The sequence below is a fragment of the Benincasa hispida genome, unplaced genomic scaffold (genome assembly GCF_009727055.1).
Source record: "Benincasa hispida cultivar B227 unplaced genomic scaffold, ASM972705v1 Contig55, whole genome shotgun sequence".
NCBI classification, from domain to species: domain Eukaryota; kingdom Viridiplantae; phylum Streptophyta; class Magnoliopsida; order Cucurbitales; family Cucurbitaceae; genus Benincasa; species Benincasa hispida.
Genome location: NW_024064917.1, coordinates 51,244 through 70,623, shown reverse-complemented (window position 1 = coordinate 70,623; position 19,380 = coordinate 51,244). Strand labels below are relative to the sequence as shown.

The window sequence follows — 19,380 nt, the reverse complement described above, 5'->3', positions numbered from 1 at the left end:
ACTTAGTCCTCATCTCATTCTCTCACTCCTAAGTGGCCTAACTGGTGATTCTTCCACGGGACTTTCACAAGTGCAATCTCCAGTGCAACGTCTTTACCTCTCTGGCGAGAAATTCTACAGACTTCTCTTCGTAACTCATTGTCATTAACGTTTTTACGGATCTGTAACAAACATAAACGAAGATTTTATAACAAATTTTGGATAAATGTTTCAAGAGAGGAATGAGAGAAGAGGAGAAGAAGAAATTCTAAGAGAAGAAGAAATTCAGGTAGATGAAAAAAGAGGAAGAAATTGAGTAGATGAAGGTGTAATTCGAGGTTAATTGGAAAAAAGAAAAAGAAGGTCTTGGGGTTTAATGTGAAAAAGCGAAGGGAATACATTGGAAATCTAAGGAATCCCTCATGTCTGCTCACGTTATCAATTTTGTCATGTCAGCCATCCGCGCCAATCGTGCCAGATTCTTTTTTCTTTGATTGAGTTTGAACATTCCATAAAAGAAAGAAAAAAAAAAAAAAAATCACCCATCTTGTCAAGGGTTATTTGGGATGCTGAGCTGATATAAAATATTTGGAGGTGGAGTTTCTATATCTATGTTTAGGATGCAGATTTATTTGGTACCTTATGCAGTTTTTTTTAATTCTAAATAATATGTTGTAATGATTATTATTTTTGTTTTTAATTTTTTTTATTCAATAATTCTACCAATTTTTGTTTGAATAAAATATGGATTGCAATTTTTTTAAAATTTTTAAAACTTTTATTTCTTTCTTTTTTGGACAATAAACAATAATTAACTCATTACATTTCTAGTAGAAATATGGTTAAATAAAATGAGAAACTACAAGCGAAATCAAAACTTTTGACTCTAGCTAATTTTTCTTCATGAATTTCATTATCATTTTCTTCTTTTTCTTTTTCTTCTTCCTATTGTCGCTTTATATTTTTACTATGTCATTAATTTTTTTAATTAAATCTCCCCCATCGTCGTAACCAATGGAATGTCACCACATTTCTTCAACATTTTCATATTCTTTTCTTCTAAATTTGGAGAATCATCAGAGAACATATATTTACTTTTCACTAATTCTTGCTAGAAAATGTTTCAAGAAAAAAAAATTATTTTATGATTTTATTTGTTATATGATACATACTTTTCGTCAAACTATTCTTAACACACATTTGATATGTGAATTCATTACGTATGTGATCGGAGGTGGTTGTCGAAGCCTACAAAGGTGATTGTCGGAGTTAGTCATCGGAGTTTTTTGTTGGAGCCAATTGGTCATTGGAGTTGATAGCGCAAAGGTGGTCATCGAAGTTGGGTCACCGAAGGTAGTTGTCGAAGGCCATAATTAATTGTCGGAGTCGTTGTCAGAGCTCGAAGTTGGTCGCCGGAGTTGTCGTCGGAGGTGGTTGTCGGAGTTCGGATTTCATCGCCGGAATTTTCATTGGAGGTGATTGTCGGAGTTAGTTCTCGGAGTGTGATAGTGGTCGATGGGTGGAGCCATTCAAAACGTAGGAAGAAGTGAGAGTTGGAGTAAGTTGATAAAATATACCAACTCAACTCCACCAATATTTAAAGTTGGTAGGCTAAACAATGAGTTGCTATATTATACCAACTCCACTCAACTCATGTCGGTGAACCAAACATCCCCTAATTTTTATCAAAGCCACCCCTTTTTCCTCATTTATTTCTAAAAATACCTCAAATTTTCAATTAGCCACATACATACATATACACGGTAAATCTTTTCATATTCCCCTTCACATTTCAAACCTTTTATAAATTTAAAACCAAAATTCTAAATCTCTTTATCATATTAATGTAAATTAATTGCTTTCTCAAAATATCTCAAACCTTTTAACTTGAAGTCCCAATTTTTTTTTTCAAAATAACTTTTATTCGGCCTCAAATCTCAAAATGTAAATGGATATAAAATCTCAAATTATTTAAAATAATCCCAATATCCCAAATCCTTTAATAAATTAACTCCAAAATCTTCAAATTTCTTATCAAATAAATTTAAATAAATAAATTTCTCAAATTACCTTACTTATGTAAAATCTATCAATTTGAGATCAATCGAATCCTTCTAAATATGTAATTAATTTAAATACGTCTAAGTCTAAAAATTTAAATTAAATTTGGGATAATTAATTTAAATTTTGGCAAAAAAAAAAAAAAAAAAATCGGGATGTCACGCGCTACACTATGAAGCCTGGAAGAAGTAGTTTGGGCCTTATAGTGTTTTGAAAGACGCATCAGATGAATTGGGCCCTGACGACAATTTTTCGAGCACACAAAATCTCCCTTCGTCAAAAGACCAAAAGAGATCGTTTCTGGAACGCAAACTCAGAATTCCCAATCAATCAAGCGCAAGCAGAAGCTCCATTTTTCCGCGAAACAAGCTTCAGCTCCAAGCTTCTTTGCCGTCTGCATCTCTAGGTTTCGCATGGCCGCTGCAACCGAATCATCGCCAGTTTTAGAATCGAAGGAGGCTGATCTCAATTCTACGGTTCTTGATCTCACCAGCTTTCAGCTCCATGACCTCGACTCTATCGAGTTGCCTTCGAGTTTAACGGAATTGGACCTGACTGCAAATCGACTTTCGAATTTGGACCCTCGGATTGGAAAGCTCTCGAACCTGAGGAAGCTCTCTCTTCGTCAGAATCTCATCAATGATGCTGCCGTTGAATCGCTCTCTCACTGGAACGCACTCTCAGGTCTCGAGGTATTCAATCGTTCTTCGTTGCGTTCATGTTTTTTTTTTTTTAATTATTTCAGAACCGACGGAACATTTCTTCGCATTACAATTTTAGAGAGTTAATTTCGCTTAGTTTTTGCTGTCTGAATGCGTACAGTGTGAGTTTTAAAGCTATATCTATAGTCTTATGTATCATATATAGTCGAAAATATAACTCGATGATTGTTAAAGTGAAAAAACTCCAAAATAATGCAAGATCCTGCTATATTTATCTTTGTTGTTTTCGTAGGAACTTGTTCTCAGAGACAATCAAATGACGAAAATACCTGATGCGAGCATATTCAAGAAGCTTTTGGTATTTGATGTTTCTTTCAACGAAATCACTTCGTTACATGGCTTGTCGAAGGTCTCCAATACACTGAAGGAACTTTATGTATCTAAGAATGAAGTTACTAAAATGGAAGAGCTAGATCACTTCCTTCAGTTGCAGATTCTTGAGCTTGGTTCCAATAGACTACGGGTTTGCTCTCTTTATCTTTTGTTAAAAGTTTTTGTTGCATCAATTAGTCTACAATATGAATTTTATCTGTGCTTTCTGGAAAGAGCTGTCATTATTACAAGTGGTCGTAGGAAGTGAATATATGGTCATCCAGGCGTTATTTCCTATTGTATTCTTTATATGCAATTAAAGGCGCAACGCACATGGTGAAACAAAAAAGCTTAGAAAATAATAGCAGACATTCTCTTCTGAAGAATTAAACAAATAAAATGTTGTTTGTTTCTCATTCTCTACAATAGTCATGTTTTCCAAAGATTTTTGGATAATAATATTTTCATTGAAGTTTCTACACTGCTTTACAGGTAATGGAGAATATTGAAAACTTAACCAATTTAAAGGAGCTATGGTTAGGGCGTAACCGGATTAAGGCAGTAAACCTTTGTGGACTGAAATGTCTCAAGAAAATTAGTTTGCAAAGCAACCGTTTGACTTCAATGACAGGATTTCAAGTATGATACCTGAATATGATAGATATTTCTTGTTTCATTTTGCAAGATAAACGTCCTGGTGCATTCAATTACTGCTGTTCACTTTCAACAACTTTTTTATTCTTTGCCTAACTCATCAGGACTGTGTTGCTTTGGAAGAACTATATCTCAGCCATAATGGAATTTCAAAAATTGAAGGTGTTTCAACTTTAGTCAATCTTCGGATATTGGATGTCTCATCAAATAAGCTAATGAGTGTGAGTGACATTCAAAATCTGACATGGTAACGAATTCCCCAGCTCCATCTTATGCAACATATTTATCTTTTCTAGAGTGATAATCTGGTCCTCTCATTGGATCAATGTTGGCAGTTTAGAAGATTTATGGCTTAACGACAACCAAATTGAATCACTTGAAACCATTGCTGAGGATGTTGCTGGTTCAAGAGAGAAACTAACAACCATCTACCTTGAGAACAATCCATGTGTAAGTTTTCATACTCAAAAATATTCATGACTTGAAAATTTTCTTTCAATTTGGTAAGCCGATATGACCATTAGCGTCCAAACTCTTGATGCCTCACCAATTTTTGATGATTAAGGTCACAGAGGACACAATCGTACAACCTTTTGAACAAGAGAATGGATCTTGTTCAAGTAATGTTGTAGGATGAAATTATTTACTAATAGTTTATATTTTTAATTGTCTTCTCTTTATCGGCAGTTTTGAAATTTCACTGGCCTTTAAAAACAAATAGTTCTTAAAAGGTCCGATTTAACTAGGATTTTAAGAACATTTTTAATAAGCTTACAAACAAAAAATAAAAAATAAAAAACAAAAATTGTCTTGAACAGGTCCTTTTTTTAAAAAATTGAATTAATAAAAATTAAGGCCCCATTTGGTATTTGGCAACTTTTGTGTGTGTTTATGTGTGTGTCTATAAACACTAAATCATCTATTAGTTTCTATGCCTTTGTTGTCTACATGTGAGGAGTTTTTTTACAAAATTAAAACCAAAATTTGAAACCTAGATAAAGTAATTTTTTGTCTTTGGAAATTGGCTAAGAATCCAATTCTTTACCTAGGAAATTCGAAAACTGTGAGAAAGAAATTGTGATAAAATAAGGATAATTTTCCTAAATAGTTATCAAATGGAGCCTAAATCATTCTCAAATGGGGCTACCTTTTTCGTTTTCAAATTTTAGCTTGGTTTTTTAAAATATTGGTTTAAAGTGATAACAAAGTTTTAAAAAAAAGGCTTATAGGATAGAAGTAGTGTTTATGAGCTTAATCTTGGGTCTTCGGTTCATTTTAGTTATTTCAGCAGCCATACATATTGAATGGATCTTTCTGCTTGGCATTTTGTCCTGAGTTGTCAAACATATTCAACTTTCTTTCATGATATCTAAATAAAAATTGATGGTCTGTTTGCAGGCAAAGACTCCCAACTATAGTGCCAGACTAAGAGAGATCTTCCCAAACATACAGCAAATTGATTCGGAGATCTTTACTAAGAACTTTTGAGACCAAAATGCAGCTTCTCATGGACAGCCATAATATACAAGTAACATGCCTCCACTCATTCTTTCATTGTTTTAGTTAATCTTAATTTTGCAATTAATGTTTTAAAACTTTCTTTCTTTGATATCTTTTGATTTAATTTGTTAAACAGGAAAAATTCTGACAGTACGTTCATTAAAATACCCAATACAAACTTAAAGATCGAGTATTATTGGTTAAAACATCATGAGCAAAACTGAAACCAATTATAATTATTAAGGGTATTTTGTAAAAATGAGTTGTTTTCTATTTTTGTCTGTTGATTATAGATTTATCTCCTAATGTTTGAAGTTCCGATTGTGTTAATTTTGTTCGACATTTTAACAGAGATGGCTATAAAAGATCTCTCTTTTAACATGTATATAAAACCAATCAAAAGATTGAGTAAAACTGGAAAGTGAAAAATATTAGCAGACTGAGACTGAATTTCCTTAAGTTAAATACTAAAGCCCGTTGGTAATGATTGTTCTTTTAAATAGTTTTTTGGTTTTGGAATTTATGCTTGTTATTTTCTAAATTACATACTATGATTCTCATATTTCTCGAAGAAATGTTTGAATTAAAAGTCAAATTCAAAAAACAAATAAGTTTTTGCAAACCAATTTTTTTTAGTTTCTAAAATTTGGTTTTGGTTTTTTAAAACGGACGAGAATAACAATACAAAGAAACCTATAGGTGAAAGTAGTATTTATATTGATTTTAAAATGGAGCTTAAATAAATTGATTATCTGAATTTAATTCTTTTTCATTGTTATGGGTCGGTTCGGCAGGTAAATTATGGATAAATGATGTTAAACAGGAGAGGGAGATACAAGCTGAATGAGTTTATCTGTTTGTTGACTTCTTCCCTGCTCTATTCTTAAAGGGTTCTGCGTTCAATAATTAGAGTACTCATCTAACCAAATTTTGCATATTATGAGTGCAAAAGCTTGTTTGTGAAGTTTGAAACGGGAGAGTTAATAGAAGTTTTCAATGTCCATTCTCTAAAAGTGTCTCTTACGATTGTTCCTCCCTTTTTTTTCGTGGAAGATTGAGGTCAGATGCAAGTTTAATGTCTTATTTTATGTATTGTAAAATTTTCCGAGTGGGCAGCTAGAAAATGTCATTTTTGTCCCTTCATACCCAAAGGAAAACAGCAGCAGCAGCAATAAAACCAAGGGCAAGAACCGCACAAGTGCTACAAATGCTGTCGTATGTGACAATGCAACCTAGCTTAGGTCTTTGCTCTTGGCCAGGTGAATGCTTTACATCCGCTCACTTGTATTTAAAGAAAAAAAGGAACTGTTTTCTTTGAATCTGAAAACTGTCTTTCATTATCGATCAAAATTATATTCATAACCTTGAAAGTCGTATTATTCATGAATTTTCCAAAAGCAAATGTTATTTCGTTTTAGTTCTTTTTTTTTTCTTTCGACAAAATATTCCAAAAAAAATAAAAAAAAAATAAATCAGGCACGTGTGACTTTAAATTATTTACGTGAGTTGATGTATCTATAGCTATTTGAAGTTGTAGAGTTATATTGGAAACCTTTTCTTTTACTTTTAAATCACTTGCAATTTTTAAATTCATAACTTTGAAAAGCAAAACGGCGATGTTCAGTATTCTTAAGTTTTACAGAAATAAAATATTTTTCTAATAAGATAGTGTAGATAAAATACTTAACTATGTCCGTTGATGTCCATTCATCGCTGTTTTGTTTTCCAAAGTTATAAAATTGCAAGTGAATTTTAAAAGTAAAAGAACAAGTCTCTATGAACAAGATTCAGATTTTCGAAATCTTTTTGCCCTGTGTTTTGAATGGTTTGAATGTAATTATCTTAAGTATAACAAACCGACTCACCTTCTTCCTTATCTCTCTAATGTATCTTTCTCGCTTTTAAATCACCCACTTATATAAGGATCAAATGAGGCCTGAGAAACCAACCTTCAAAAATGTTTTTATAGATTATTCTTATATTTTTAAGGAAAAGAAACAGTTAGTTACGTTTTCGGGAAAATAAAAACCAAGAAACTGTCATTAAACATCTGTCAAGCAATTCTATATTAAAAAAAACAAAACAGCAGCAATTAACCAAAAAAAGAAAAAAAAGGAAGAGGAAAGCATTGTAGCGTCAATTATAAATTTAAAAGTTGATTGTGCATAGAAAATAAAAGTTTCAAGTAAACATAGTATTTAAACCTAGGAGACGTTTGGATTGAAGAAAAAACTCGAGAATAGATTATTTCATACATTATATACTAATGAATTTCTAAAAATGTGAGTTTTCTTAAAGTCTATTCTCTTTCCGCTCTTAATATTGATTTATTAATTAATATATAAATATTAAATTTATAATTTAGAAAAATATATTAAAATTTAAGTTATATTTTTGAATTTAACTACTCTAAATTCATAAATTAATTAGGTATTAATTCGTTAATAAATTATATATATAATTAATTAATTATTATTATAATCAATATTTTATTAGATAATTTTTTAATAATTATAATTCATTATTTTTAATTAAAAATGATATACTTATTTTTTAAAAAATGATTTGATTGTTTTATTAATTAATAAATCATATAGTAACTTTAATATAAATTAATTACTATTCGATAGTAATATAATGAATTTTACTCAAAATCTTAAATTGAAATTATTGTAATGTCCATGATTAATTTTGACAAAATACAAAGTTAATTTATTATCATAAAATTTTGTTAACATTCTCATATACTTTTAAACACAATCATTATTTGATATATCGCCCTCCAAAATCAACGAACCCCTGGCTTTCATATCCTCCTACGTTTCTTAATAATTTTATAACTTTCTTGCTGGAACTTTCCGATACATCGGTTGTGACAATCGTCAACGATTTCTTTGCTTTGTTATTTTCCTAAAGAAGGGTTAATAAAGAACAGTAGAGAAAAATGATACAAAGTCGGTCTCTTCTCTGTTTTCTTTCTATTTCCTTCGTGGACTTTATAGTGTTTGAAGTGATTTCCCTGTTGATCCAATTCGTCATTGAAGAAAAGAAACCTGATCGACATGGAAGATAACGAGCCATCCTAAAAGACGGATTAGGTTAATTAAAATGCACAACGGTATATAGTATGCTGCCGAAGAAGATGATTGATCATCAATCACATAACAGATATTCAAATCTCAATCCAACTTGGGATTTGTTCAACAAAAAAAAATGATATGTAGAATTAAGATCCAAATGGTAAATTTCATTTGGATTTTGTCGTTTGAAAATGATTTTGAAATGGTCAAAAATTAATTTTGTCATATTTAAAATATTTCTAAAACATACTTTTAATTACTCAAAATCGGTGAAAATGACAAAAATGTTTTTGACAATTTTAAAATTACTTCCAAACATCACAGTAAATTAAAAAACACCAAAAACAAAATGCATTTTGAAAGTTCGAATGCATGCAAATTCATGGCTATAAGAGGGAGTACCGCAATCCCAAAAAAAGAACAGATTGTGATTGTACTCGCTTGAAAAGCAAACACAGAAATTCCTATAATTTCTATTGCAAAAATACCTCCCAAACTTTGAACATTGCAATAACCCTTAACCTCATAAATATTTCAAAACTATTTTGAGTTAGAAATCCTTCAAAATTTTGAATTAAATTTAGACGAACTATAATGATGACTTGAGACGGTGTGGCAGTACTTGATCAAGTACTAATTTTGTTCCGCATCACACTGCCAATACAATTTCAAGTCTCAATTTTCATCCAACTTTCAAATAAATATATACTTTTATTGAAACATTTAAGAAAAATCAAGGATAATAATGTAACATTCAAGCATTTTTTAGATAAAGGGTAAGAAAAACAAAAAGGAAAGAAAGGAAAGAAAATAAGAGAGAAACAACAATGGAAAACAGAGAAGAAATATCTTGATCAAGTTGGACCAACTCAAGAAAATGTAGTGAATGATTCATTCATTAATAAGAATATCACTATGTTAAAACAAGGAATATTAAGTAAAAATGTCACCTCAAGGCCTCCAAGTTAAACGTGGAAATTTTGGCACCATTTTCTACGAAAAGTCTCCTTCTGATCGGGATGCCAACTTTTCCACCTGTTGGGCTGTTGCAAAGAAAAATTCAATCCAAATGAATGAGAGATCTTCGAGAAAAAATATGGAATAAAATAGCAATAAATTAAAGGCAGAAACAAATATATATGTTACCCACAATTTAGAAGCAGTTTGTATGAGTACCACTAGAAAATTACAGAACCCAACTCATAATATAATTCAAATACAAGATAAAACTGAGTGTATTTGTACCTCCTAATGCCCTCTTTCAAATCCAATGCGAGTTCTACCCGAACCGCCATCGTAGCCGTCACGCATTGATGAACCACCACTGGCTCTCATTGTCCCACCACTGCCAACTTTATCCATAGCTTTCTTACCTTTCTTCACTTCAGTCAAGAACTGATCGAGTCCAAATGGATCAGCTTCTTCGACTTCTCTTTCAAACTCAACCGGTCTGTCTCTAGGTCCAGACCTTTCTGCAGTGCCTGAAAATGACTTGTCTGGTTTGAAGCGATCGGTTTTCATAATCTTGTCTAACTGTTCATCAGCACCTCCATACATGTCAGAGTCAGCATCTTTCTTAGGTCTGTAAAGGGTTGAGAGAGTGGGTTGAGCGGTAAACAAACCCTTGTCGTATATATTGTACTGGTCGTCGGTGGCAAATCCTGAGTCCATTCCTTTATCTTGGTTAAATAGCCTCTGATCATACATAACTTCTCCTTCTCTACCTGCTCCAGTAGAAGCCATACCAAGTGCAACCTTCTCACTAATATCACGATCTCGATCTCTTGTAATCTTGCTCTTCTTCCCCATTGCTGCATCTTTGGCCTCCAACCTTCTTTCCCTTTCCCTCTCTCGACGTCGTTCCTCACGAATCTTCTCACGCTGCAACCGCTCTTCCCTTTCTTCCCTCGACTCCTTTGGTAAATCTCTCTCCTTTTCTCTAACACGCTCAAACTCCCCATTTATCTCAGAAGTATCTCTATCAACAGTGCTCCTCTCAGATGAATAATGAACTGCAGAAGGAGGTGCAGCACCAGTCCTCTCAGATCGAGCCTTTTGAGCTAAGGCTCGAAGCTCCAACTCCTTCTTCTCCTTCTGCTTCATGAGCATTTCTTTCTGAACCTTAGATCTCATTGCAACTGCTTCTCTTGCTTTCTGTTCTGCAACATATAGTGCTTCAGATAGCTTTGCAAAATTATCGTTGATTTGAACTTCTTGAAGGCCTCTCCCATCAGCTGCAAGGCGCTTGTCAAGTGGAATTGTATAACCTTTTGGATTCTTCCAATTTGAAATACAAGGTGGTATCTTCCAGTCCTGCTGATCCTTCACGGTGACAGGACGAGGAGGGGAATGCATGACAGGCACAGGGGGAGACCCAGAAGCTCTAGGAACACGCTTATGCTTGAACTTCGGAGGCTCGAGCGGATCTACCGACATTTCCACCATTCTAATGATTCTCTCCTTGGCACCTGAATTAAAAGCTGCCGACTGCTGAGATGGCTTATACTTGATAAATTTTGAATCTGATGATTGCTTGGCTACATTTTTAGGCTGAGCTGCACTCAATCTTACATTCACTATTTTTTCAAGTGCAGACTTTGTTTCCTCGGTTGTTTCTTCAATCTCTTTCTGCAACTCTTCATCTTCATCACTCTCTTCGTCATTTTTCAAGATCTTTGGAATGAGGTCTTTGTGTTGTGAATAAACAATCTTTCTAGAATTTTCATTCTGTTTGACAATAGCATCATATGCAACATTTCCATGAGCATCTACGGTAACAGGAAGAATCTTTGATCCAGGCTTTGATGATTTGTCTCTACCCATGTCATGCGGGTATTGAGCAATGTGAATCTCTGGGAAAGCACCACCATCTCCAAAATCCTCTGCTCTCCGTGGAACAAAGCCACTACGCTTCAAGTAAGGCGGCACAGGATTGGCCTTAGCAACAGAAGTTTGCTCTGCTTCTGATGAACTAAACCGCTGCTTGAACCATGGATCATTTGAGTGATCATAGTGTGTCACAGTTGTTGATTTTGCAGCAGGAAGAAGGTCTTTCAGAGTTGCCATAATTTTTGGCTGCCTAATAGGGACCCTGCAGAGCCCATGAAAGATCAACTAACAAACACCTTTATTTAAAATACTATTAAATTAACACAGATTAGACTTATCTATTGCAGAAAAATGGAGGAAATTAAACTCTCTAACAAATAAGGGGCTTTAAGTTAAAGAAGAACCATTGAACTCTGATCAAATTATAACAAAAAGAAGCTGAAATCTTCCCAGAAGAATAAGTTTCAATTTATAGAGGAAAGGAGGGAAGGTGTTTCTAGTTCGCTCACAAAAACAGGTGAAACTAGTTGGGAGGTTAATTTATTTCAAGAAATACTACCTTAAAACAGCATTTTTTTTTTTTTATATATTTCTATTGTCATTAAACTTATTTAATATTTGCATATAATGTTCCAATCAACTGCTTCCAATGCAGTGTATGTATAAATACCTTCGAATTAAAAGTGTTTTGCTAGTGAGTTGAACCCCAGGGGTTAAGTCTGCTTAGACCAATCCAATGGTCAATTCAAATAATCATTTGCTTCCAGCGTGATAATAAACAAAAAGTTTAAAGACTACTTTGGTCCTTGTATTTCCATAAAAGGTTCATTTTGATCCCTGTATTTTAAAAAGGTTCATTTTGGTCCTTGGTGTTAGTGTGTGGTTAAAATAGTAACAAAATTATGAGGTGGCGTTTTTTATAAGAGGCTTACCCTAGATTGATTTTGAATGAGAAGTCTAAAGCGTTGTGAAAAGGGTCCCAAACGGATGTAGAAGATTGAGATGGAAAAAAAAACCTAGAAGATTGAGATAGAAAATTTAAAAAAAAAAAAAAAAAAAAAAAAACCAGAAGATTGAGATGGAAAATAAAAAACCAGCTACCTGCGAACTGCAATTGAAATCACGAAGAGGGGCCTGAATAATAAACCATAATCAAAGCAAATGTAGTTGGGATTTAATGGGACCTGACCCCATCCAGTTTAAAATGACCACGTGGCACCTAATCATCTCATAAAAATGTCAACTCATAATTCTGTTACATTTTTAACAGCACACTAACACCAAGGATCAAAATGAACCTTTTCCAAAAGTATAGAGACCAAAATGAATCTTTTAAAAGTACGGGACCAAAATGGACCTTTTATCAAAGTACATGACTAAAGTGGACCTTTTATGAAAGTACATGACCAAAGTGGTATTTAAACCTAAACAAAAACTGCAAAAGAAAAGGAGCAAAGTTATCAATTATATAACTACCGAATTGATTTGATTTCAAAGAAATCCAGAACTTGGAACCAATGTGACCATGTGAGTTGTGACTATAAACTTGAAAGTCGCCTAAATAATACAAAATTTGAATGCCTATAATACCATACTTCATTCCGATAAAACAAACTTGGAAATCAAACTATAATCAAAATAATCCCCGACAATACTCTTTAAAGTTCAAATCAATGACTAGTCCATATAGAAATCATTTAAAAAAAAAAAAAAAACCCACAAGATCCTGGGAGTGCTGCAGAGAGATCTCCAGTTCCACGCGAATATGAAGCATAAGAAGAAATGATTTATAGCATAAGGAATCACAACCTCACGACCAGAGACTAGAATAACACAACCGATATTCAACTCAATGACTCCGTGTTTATAGAGAAATCATTCTTTGCCAAGTCTAGAGTACGAATAGATAATCTGAGTGCTAGAATCAGCTCTCCAGCTCCATAATAATATGAAGCAAAAGAGAAGAAATAACTTGTAGCATTTAAAATTGAGATCCTCACCGCGGAGAGAAGAAAAACACCATTAATATTCTACAGAATGACTATCCAAAGAGAGATCATTCTCTATGAACTCTAAAATAACTAAAATCTTCGGAATGCTAAAATAACATCTCCGTTCCAGACGAACATGAAGCATTAGCAAATAAGCAGGTAATAGCATAATAAATTACGATTCTCACCAACGGAGACAAGAATAACAGTATCAACTTCCAGATTCTAGGTTAAATTGCATCAACTACGAAGAAAGAGAAAGTTAAAGAAAACGAACCTCTAAACTACAACGACAGAAGAGGAAACCGACTTCGTTTCTACAACTAGGAAATAGACGCCGTAACGCGTAGATCGTCGACGGCCTCCGACAAGAAGAAAGGTGAGTTTCTGCCTTCCGGCGATGGCCTTGATTGAGGAGAGAGAAAGCGAGTTGAGGTTGCTGAGACTGAGAGAAGAGGATTGAGGAAGAAGAGGGATTTTGGTTCGATGACCCTCGACGAGAACTTGGGTACGCTGAGACGAATACTTGGGCTTGGGCCGGGCTGTAGGGCAGGCGCTTTATATATAGCAATTTGCACGCTCGCCCAGCCGCCGACCTTCGTCGACGCCCTTTGTAAATTCTCATTATTACCCTTTTCTTTATAAGATAGGATATTTCATTTGTTTAAAATTATTTTTATTATTTTATAGAACGATTTCACTTTTATCCTTCGTTTATCTAATTTAAATTTGTACCTTACACCGCCAAGTGAGGTAACTTTAGATATAGTTAATTAAAAGAAAAAGAAAAAAATGAAAAATACTTTTTTAGATTTGAGTCTTTAACGTTGGTTTCTAAATTTCTATTTAGTTTTTAAGTTTTTAATTTGATTTCATTTCAGTTTTTAGCTTTCAAAATTTACAAATTTTCCATCGAAATTTGAGTTATATTTTAATATGATACCTAAATTTCAATATTTACTTTGACTTCGATTTTTTTTTTTAAAAGTAAATACTCACTTTTAGTATTTGATTTTAATACCTACTAATTAATTTAAAATAATTATGAAGTGAATTTTTAAATTTAAATTTAACAATGATGAAAAATAGTGAAATTTAGACTCGATTCATAATCATTTGATCTTTTTTTAAAAAAAAAAAAAAAAAATTAAGTCTATAGACACTATCACCTTCAAATTTTTTTCTTTATTTTATCCCCTTTTACCAATGATTTAAAAAAAACCAAGTCAATTTTTTAAAACTTTAAAAAAATATATAACTTTTAAAAACTTGTTTTAGAATTTAAAATTTGGCTAAGAATTCAACCATTGTAGTTGAGAAATGTGCAAATCTTTGTAAGAAATGGGGAGAAAATAAACTTAATTTTCAAAAATAAAAACAAAAAATTACCAAACAGGGACTTAATTAATTAAAATTCTTTAAATTCTTCTAAATTGATTTGTAGACATTAAGTCAAATATTGAAAGTGAGAATTTAGGCAAAAATTGATTTTAAAACTATAAAATTTGAAGCTTAATGACCATGTTAAAACAAAATTCAAATTTCGAGGACAAAATTATAACATTTTGAAAGTTATAAACCAAAATGAAATAAAACTCAAATTTAAAAACGGTATAATATTTTGAAACATAAATAGTAAATAGAAACTAAATCAAGAACCTCAAATTAAAAAGGCATTTAAAAAAAAAATGATAGAAATTTGTTTCAAAATACCTCTATATTTTATTTTTACAATTTCCCTTGGAAATTTGGGCCTAGAGTGGTAGCAAAAAATTTGTTCGAAATTCTAAAGCTACAAAGTTCATTATTCATATTGTCAAAAGAAAAAAAAAAGCATTATTCATAGATATATTTAATAATTTATCCTCATATATACGTTTTTTTACCTAAGAGGAAAAGAAAAGTATTTTAAGATTTAAAAAATAATAATAACAAAATAAAAAGTTGAAATTTCTCCCACTTTGAGTGTGAACTTTCATCTTTTAAATGGCGTTTTTCTCTTCTAGCTATTATTACATCACATAAGTTATTATCGACCAACTTTAATTTAAAAATCACCCGCATACAAAATTAAATTGAAAAAATATCTAAACATAATAGATACTACACGTACGTACATACATATATGTACTATTGTCATCAAAATTTAAACAAACTTGGTTTACAAGATTAAGGCCAAAATGCAATATCTACCTTCTCATTCTTCTACAGAACTACAACAAAGGATAAATCAATAAATAACTCATTGTATGTTGAAAGGAGACTATCATAATCAATGATAAGAGGAAGTCTCTCTGTTATGATGTGTACTTTGTCTTTGTACCTAACAGAGTATAAAAAAAAAAAAGTTGCATTGATCCAAGATAGGAACACATATGTCTATATTACTCGAACCGTGACCGTAAATACGAGAAAGCAACAATAGCTTATTGATACAACATAACCATCATACAAATTCAAGTTCAAGAGTAGCTGCACTTCCGCACAATGGTATCACATAAGAATGTTCTCTTCGAAGACCATAGATTTCAGTGTATGAACTTGTAAAATTATCGTCACAGTTGGCACAAACCTACTATGTACAACATATTGTTTGTATGATTGAACAAGGCATGGAACTCTGTTGGTGAAAATTTATTTTTTAATGAAGAAAAAAGAAAGTGGAGAATCCCATATTGATTAAATCAACAAGGAGATGCCTCCTTATTTACCCCTACCCTTCCTTATGAAGTTGGGCCCCAAGGGTAACTAAGTTTTAGGGTGAGGAGGTAGACAAATGTGGGTATAGTGATCATTCCATGTGTCGCAAAGGGTTTTATTTTAAAAATAATTATTTTCATCCTATAAATTGCCTTCAGTGCTTCAGAAAGAGGCAGAACCATTATTTGCTTACACACTGGACAAAGCCATGAAACGTCTTAAAGAGCAAGATCCGATCCGCGACTCAACCTTCCTTCACGAGTTTCTGTCCGTTGATTTCATACTCAACGTTTATGTCACAGTTCATCAAAGCCTCCTTTCCTCACACGGTTCACCGAGCCTTCGTTCTTATCATTGTTTTTTGGGTAGCTACTTTAACATTTTTAAGACGATTTTATTTTAAAAATAATTATTTTCATCCTATAAATTGCCTTCAGTGCTTCAGAAAGAGGCAGAACCATCAATCGTATTTCTTTTCTTCTCCTTTCCTTTCAAGTTTTTCGAGCACAGACAGTCTAGAGGGGTGTGAGAACCTCCCTACTTTTCTTCTCCTTTCCTTTTAAGTTTTCCGAGCACAGTCAGCTTCCGATCGAGACAGGTATTCATCTGGGTTGTTTTATCCTATGGAGGCATGACATCCTCTACAAACTGCTTGCACACTGGACAGAGCATGTCTTAAAGAGCAAGATCCACGACTCATCATTCCTTCACGAGTTTATGTCTAGAGGGGTGTGAGAATTTCGATCGGCTTCAAATGCAGTTCCGATCGAGACAGGTATTCATCTGGGTTATTTTATCCTGTGGAGGCATGGCATCCTCTATGAACTGCTTGCACACTGGACAGAGCCATGAAACGTCTTAAAGAGCAAGATCTATGACTCAACCTTCCTTCACGAGTTTCTGTCTTGCAGGTTTGTCGTTTGTGACTGTTGATTTCATATCCTATGTTTATGTCACAGTTCATCAAAGCCTCCTTTCCTCACACGGTTCACCGAGCCTCCGTTCCTATCATTGTTTGTTGGGTAGCTACTTTAACATTTTTAAGACGATGGTGCTTGCAAGCATTCATCTGCCTGGTGCCTTTGGAGCTCTCTTCTTTAGAAATTGTAAGCTCATTGGGCATAAATTTGCTGACTGTCTAAAAATCGAGTGTAAATATTGTCACAAACGTGGGCATATTCGGGACAACTGTCCTATACGACACCTCGATCTCTAGGACATTATTCAAAGACAAGACATGTTAGTAAGCCTGGTTATGCCTCTGCTGCTACTGTCGTCTCCTCTACTGATTCTGAACCTTCTCAGTCTAATTTTCAGCTGAGTGATTTGCAAGACTTGCTTATACAGGTGATTTCATCAAATTCTTCCGCCCTTGCGATTTTTACAGGTAATCGGTGGCTTCTTATTTCTGCATGTTGCAATCATATGACTTCTGATTTTTCCCTTTTGACTATACCCACTCCTGCCAGATCCCTTATTCCCATCTATGCTGCCGACGGTAATTGTATGACCATATCCCATATTGGATCCATCGACACTCCCACACTCCAACTTTCCAATACTTATTGTGTTTCAAACCTAACCTTTAATCTTGCCTCGGTCGAACAGTTCTGTGATCTTGGTTTAACAGTATTTTTTTCCTTCTACTGGGTGTCAGGTTCAAGATCCACGGAAGGGACAGAAAGTTGGTGTCAGTAGCAAAGTGAGAAGATTGTTTGAACTTACATCACTTTAGCTGCCTTCTTGCTTTCTTTATTCTTCTGTCACCGACTCTGCTATATATTAGTGGCGTTTTCGTTTTGGTCATGTTTCTCTTGAAAAATTTCATCATTTGATTTCTAGTAAAAATTTGAATAATGTTTCCAAGTTTATTTGCTTTGATTATGTGAATTGCAAACTTGCTAAATAACCTGCATTATCATTTTCTTAGTCCAATTCTATATGCAATAAGCCTTTTGACTTAATTCACTCTGACATTTGGTGTCCTACTCTTACTTCTACTGTTACTGGATATTGCTATTTTGTCTTGCTTATTGATGATTATTCTCGATTCACCTGGATATATTTTCTTAAACATTGTTCTACCTTACCTCAAATATATCTTGATTTTGTTAATATGGTTCACACTCAGTTATCTCGTATAATCAGATCTCTTCGTATTCCAAACTTATTTCCTTTCTCACTTAGCAAGGCACTCTTGTCCAACGCTCTTGTCCCCATACCTCTCAACAGAATGGGTGAGTGGAGCGTAAATATTGCCACATTTTGGATTCTGTTCGAGCTCATCTCCTGTCTGCCTCCTGTCCTACCGAATTTTGGGGAGAGGCTACCCTTACTTCTGTCTACACAATCAATCGTCTCCCTTCGTCCGTCCTTTATAATGTTCCTCCATTTGAATTGTTATACGATACTCCTCTTGATTACTCTACCCTCAAAGTCTTTGGTTGTGCATGTTTTGTCCTTCTCTATCCCTATGAACATACCAAATTAGAACCATGTGCGCGTTTTTGTTGCTTTCTTGGCTACGGAACCGAGCATAAAGGTTTTCGTTGTTGGGATGCTCTTTCAAATAGAGTGTGCATCTCTCGTCATGTCACTTTCTGGGAGCATACAATGTTTTATAGTCTTTCGACCTTTTATGCTTTTCTTTTAGGTCCTCATCTCTTTCTTCCTAATGAGTCTGTTGATCTTTTTCCTTCATCTGCACCTTTTCGTGATACTGAGCTTGAGCAATCTGAGCCCGTCATTGTCGATCCCGATTCGTCATTTGTCTCACCTATGGAGTCTGAACCTACACCTGATCTTGCTTCTCCTATTCGACGCTCCACTCTTGTAAGGGCATCTCCTGCTCACCTTCGAGATTTTCATTGTTTTTCCACTACCAGTTACTTGATTGAACCTACCTCTTTCCATGAGGCGAATACTAACCCTCTGTGACAGCAAGCTATGAGTGATGAACTCCAGGCCTTAGACAAGATGCATACATGGGACTATGTTGACTTACCTTCTGGTAATAAGTCTATTGGTTGCAAGTGGGTTTACAAGATCAGGACTCACTCTCATGGTCCTATTGAATGATATAAAGCCCGACTGGTGGCAAAAGGATACTCTTAAGAATATGGGATTGATTATGAAGAAACCTTTACACTTGTGGCCCAGATGACATCCATTAGAAGTCTCTTAGCCATTGCTGCAACCAAACAGTGCTCTCTATTTCAAATGGATGTCAAGAATGCTTTCCTTAATGGAGCTTTATTTGAGGAAGTCTACATGCAATCACCCCTAGGTATCTCTCCACCATCTTAGAAAGTGTGCCTTCTTCGTCGAGCATTGTATGGGTTGAACAAACCCTGCGGGCCTGGTTTGCAACTTTCAGCTCCACCATTGTTCAACTTGGTTTTACATCGAGTCCTTATGACACGACACTTTTTACACATCAGACGGACCATGGTATTGTTCTTCTTCTTCTATATGTTGATGATATGACTATTACTGGAGATAATCCTCAAACTATTTTTTTATTTGCAATACTACCTTGGCGAACACTTTGAG

The 19,380-nt window shown here is 33.9% G+C and overlaps 2 protein-coding genes across 6 annotated transcripts; one reads left to right on the top strand and one right to left on the bottom strand.

Moving 5' to 3' along the window:
- The first annotated feature begins 2,289 nt into the window (after positions 1–2,289).
- On the top strand, positions 2,290–6,547 carry LOC120069709 (protein phosphatase 1 regulatory inhibitor subunit PPP1R7 homolog). Of its 2 annotated transcripts, none has more exons than XM_039021501.1 (7): positions 2,290–2,732; positions 2,995–3,225; positions 3,567–3,713; positions 3,833–3,975; positions 4,064–4,178; positions 5,127–5,256; positions 5,365–6,012. In XM_039021501.1, the coding sequence occupies exons 1-6, from the start codon at positions 2,454–2,456 to the stop codon at positions 5,214–5,216; spliced, it is 1,005 nt and encodes a 334-aa protein (XP_038877429.1). In that variant the 5' UTR covers positions 2,290–2,453; the 3' UTR covers positions 5,217–5,256; positions 5,365–6,012. The 2 variants fall into 2 exon arrangements, with proteins under 2 accessions (XP_038877429.1, XP_038877428.1); XM_039021500.1 differs by lacking the exon at positions 5,365–6,012 and adding an exon at positions 6,023–6,547 and having other exon boundaries at positions 2,291–2,732.
- Positions 6,548–7,975: 1,428 nt separating this feature from the next.
- Positions 7,976–13,665, bottom strand: LOC120069706 (SNW/SKI-interacting protein A-like). 4 transcript variants are annotated; one of them, XR_005479638.1, is made up of 5 exons: positions 13,406–13,665; positions 12,070–12,356; positions 9,554–11,399; positions 9,259–9,351; positions 7,976–8,310 (listed from the first exon to the last, which is right to left on the bottom strand). XR_005479638.1 is itself a non-coding variant. In XM_039021496.1 (3 exons), exon 2 carries the CDS (start codon positions 11,372–11,374, stop codon positions 9,557–9,559), a length of 1,818 nt encoding a protein of 605 aa, XP_038877424.1. In that variant the 5' UTR covers positions 11,375–11,399; positions 13,406–13,665; the 3' UTR covers positions 9,175–9,351; positions 9,554–9,556. The 4 variants fall into 4 exon arrangements, 1 of the variants encoding a protein (XP_038877424.1); XR_005479637.1 differs by lacking the exon at positions 12,070–12,356; XR_005479639.1 differs by lacking the exons at positions 12,070–12,356; positions 13,406–13,665 and adding an exon at positions 11,808–12,024.
- Positions 13,666–19,380: the final 5,715 nt, after the last annotated feature.

What these genes read in the sequence shown, in the direction of transcription:
- LOC120069709 (XM_039021500.1), top strand. Translation starts at nt 2,454, where the DNA reads ATGGCCGCTGCAACCGAATCATCGCCAGTTTTAGAATCGAAGGAGGCT. An exon ending in ACGCACTCTCAGGTCTCGAG is followed by an intron (nt 2,733 to 2,994) that starts GTATTCAATCGT and finishes TTGTTTTCGTAG; the next exon opens with GAACTTGTTCTCAGAGACAA. An exon ending in CTTCAATGACAGGATTTCAA is followed by an intron (nt 3,714 to 3,832) that starts GTATGATACCTG and finishes CTAACTCATCAG; the next exon opens with GACTGTGTTGCTTTGGAAGA.
- LOC120069706 (XM_039021496.1), bottom strand. Translation starts at nt 11,374, where the DNA reads ATGGCAACTCTGAAAGACCTTCTTCCTGCTGCAAAATCAACAACTGTG.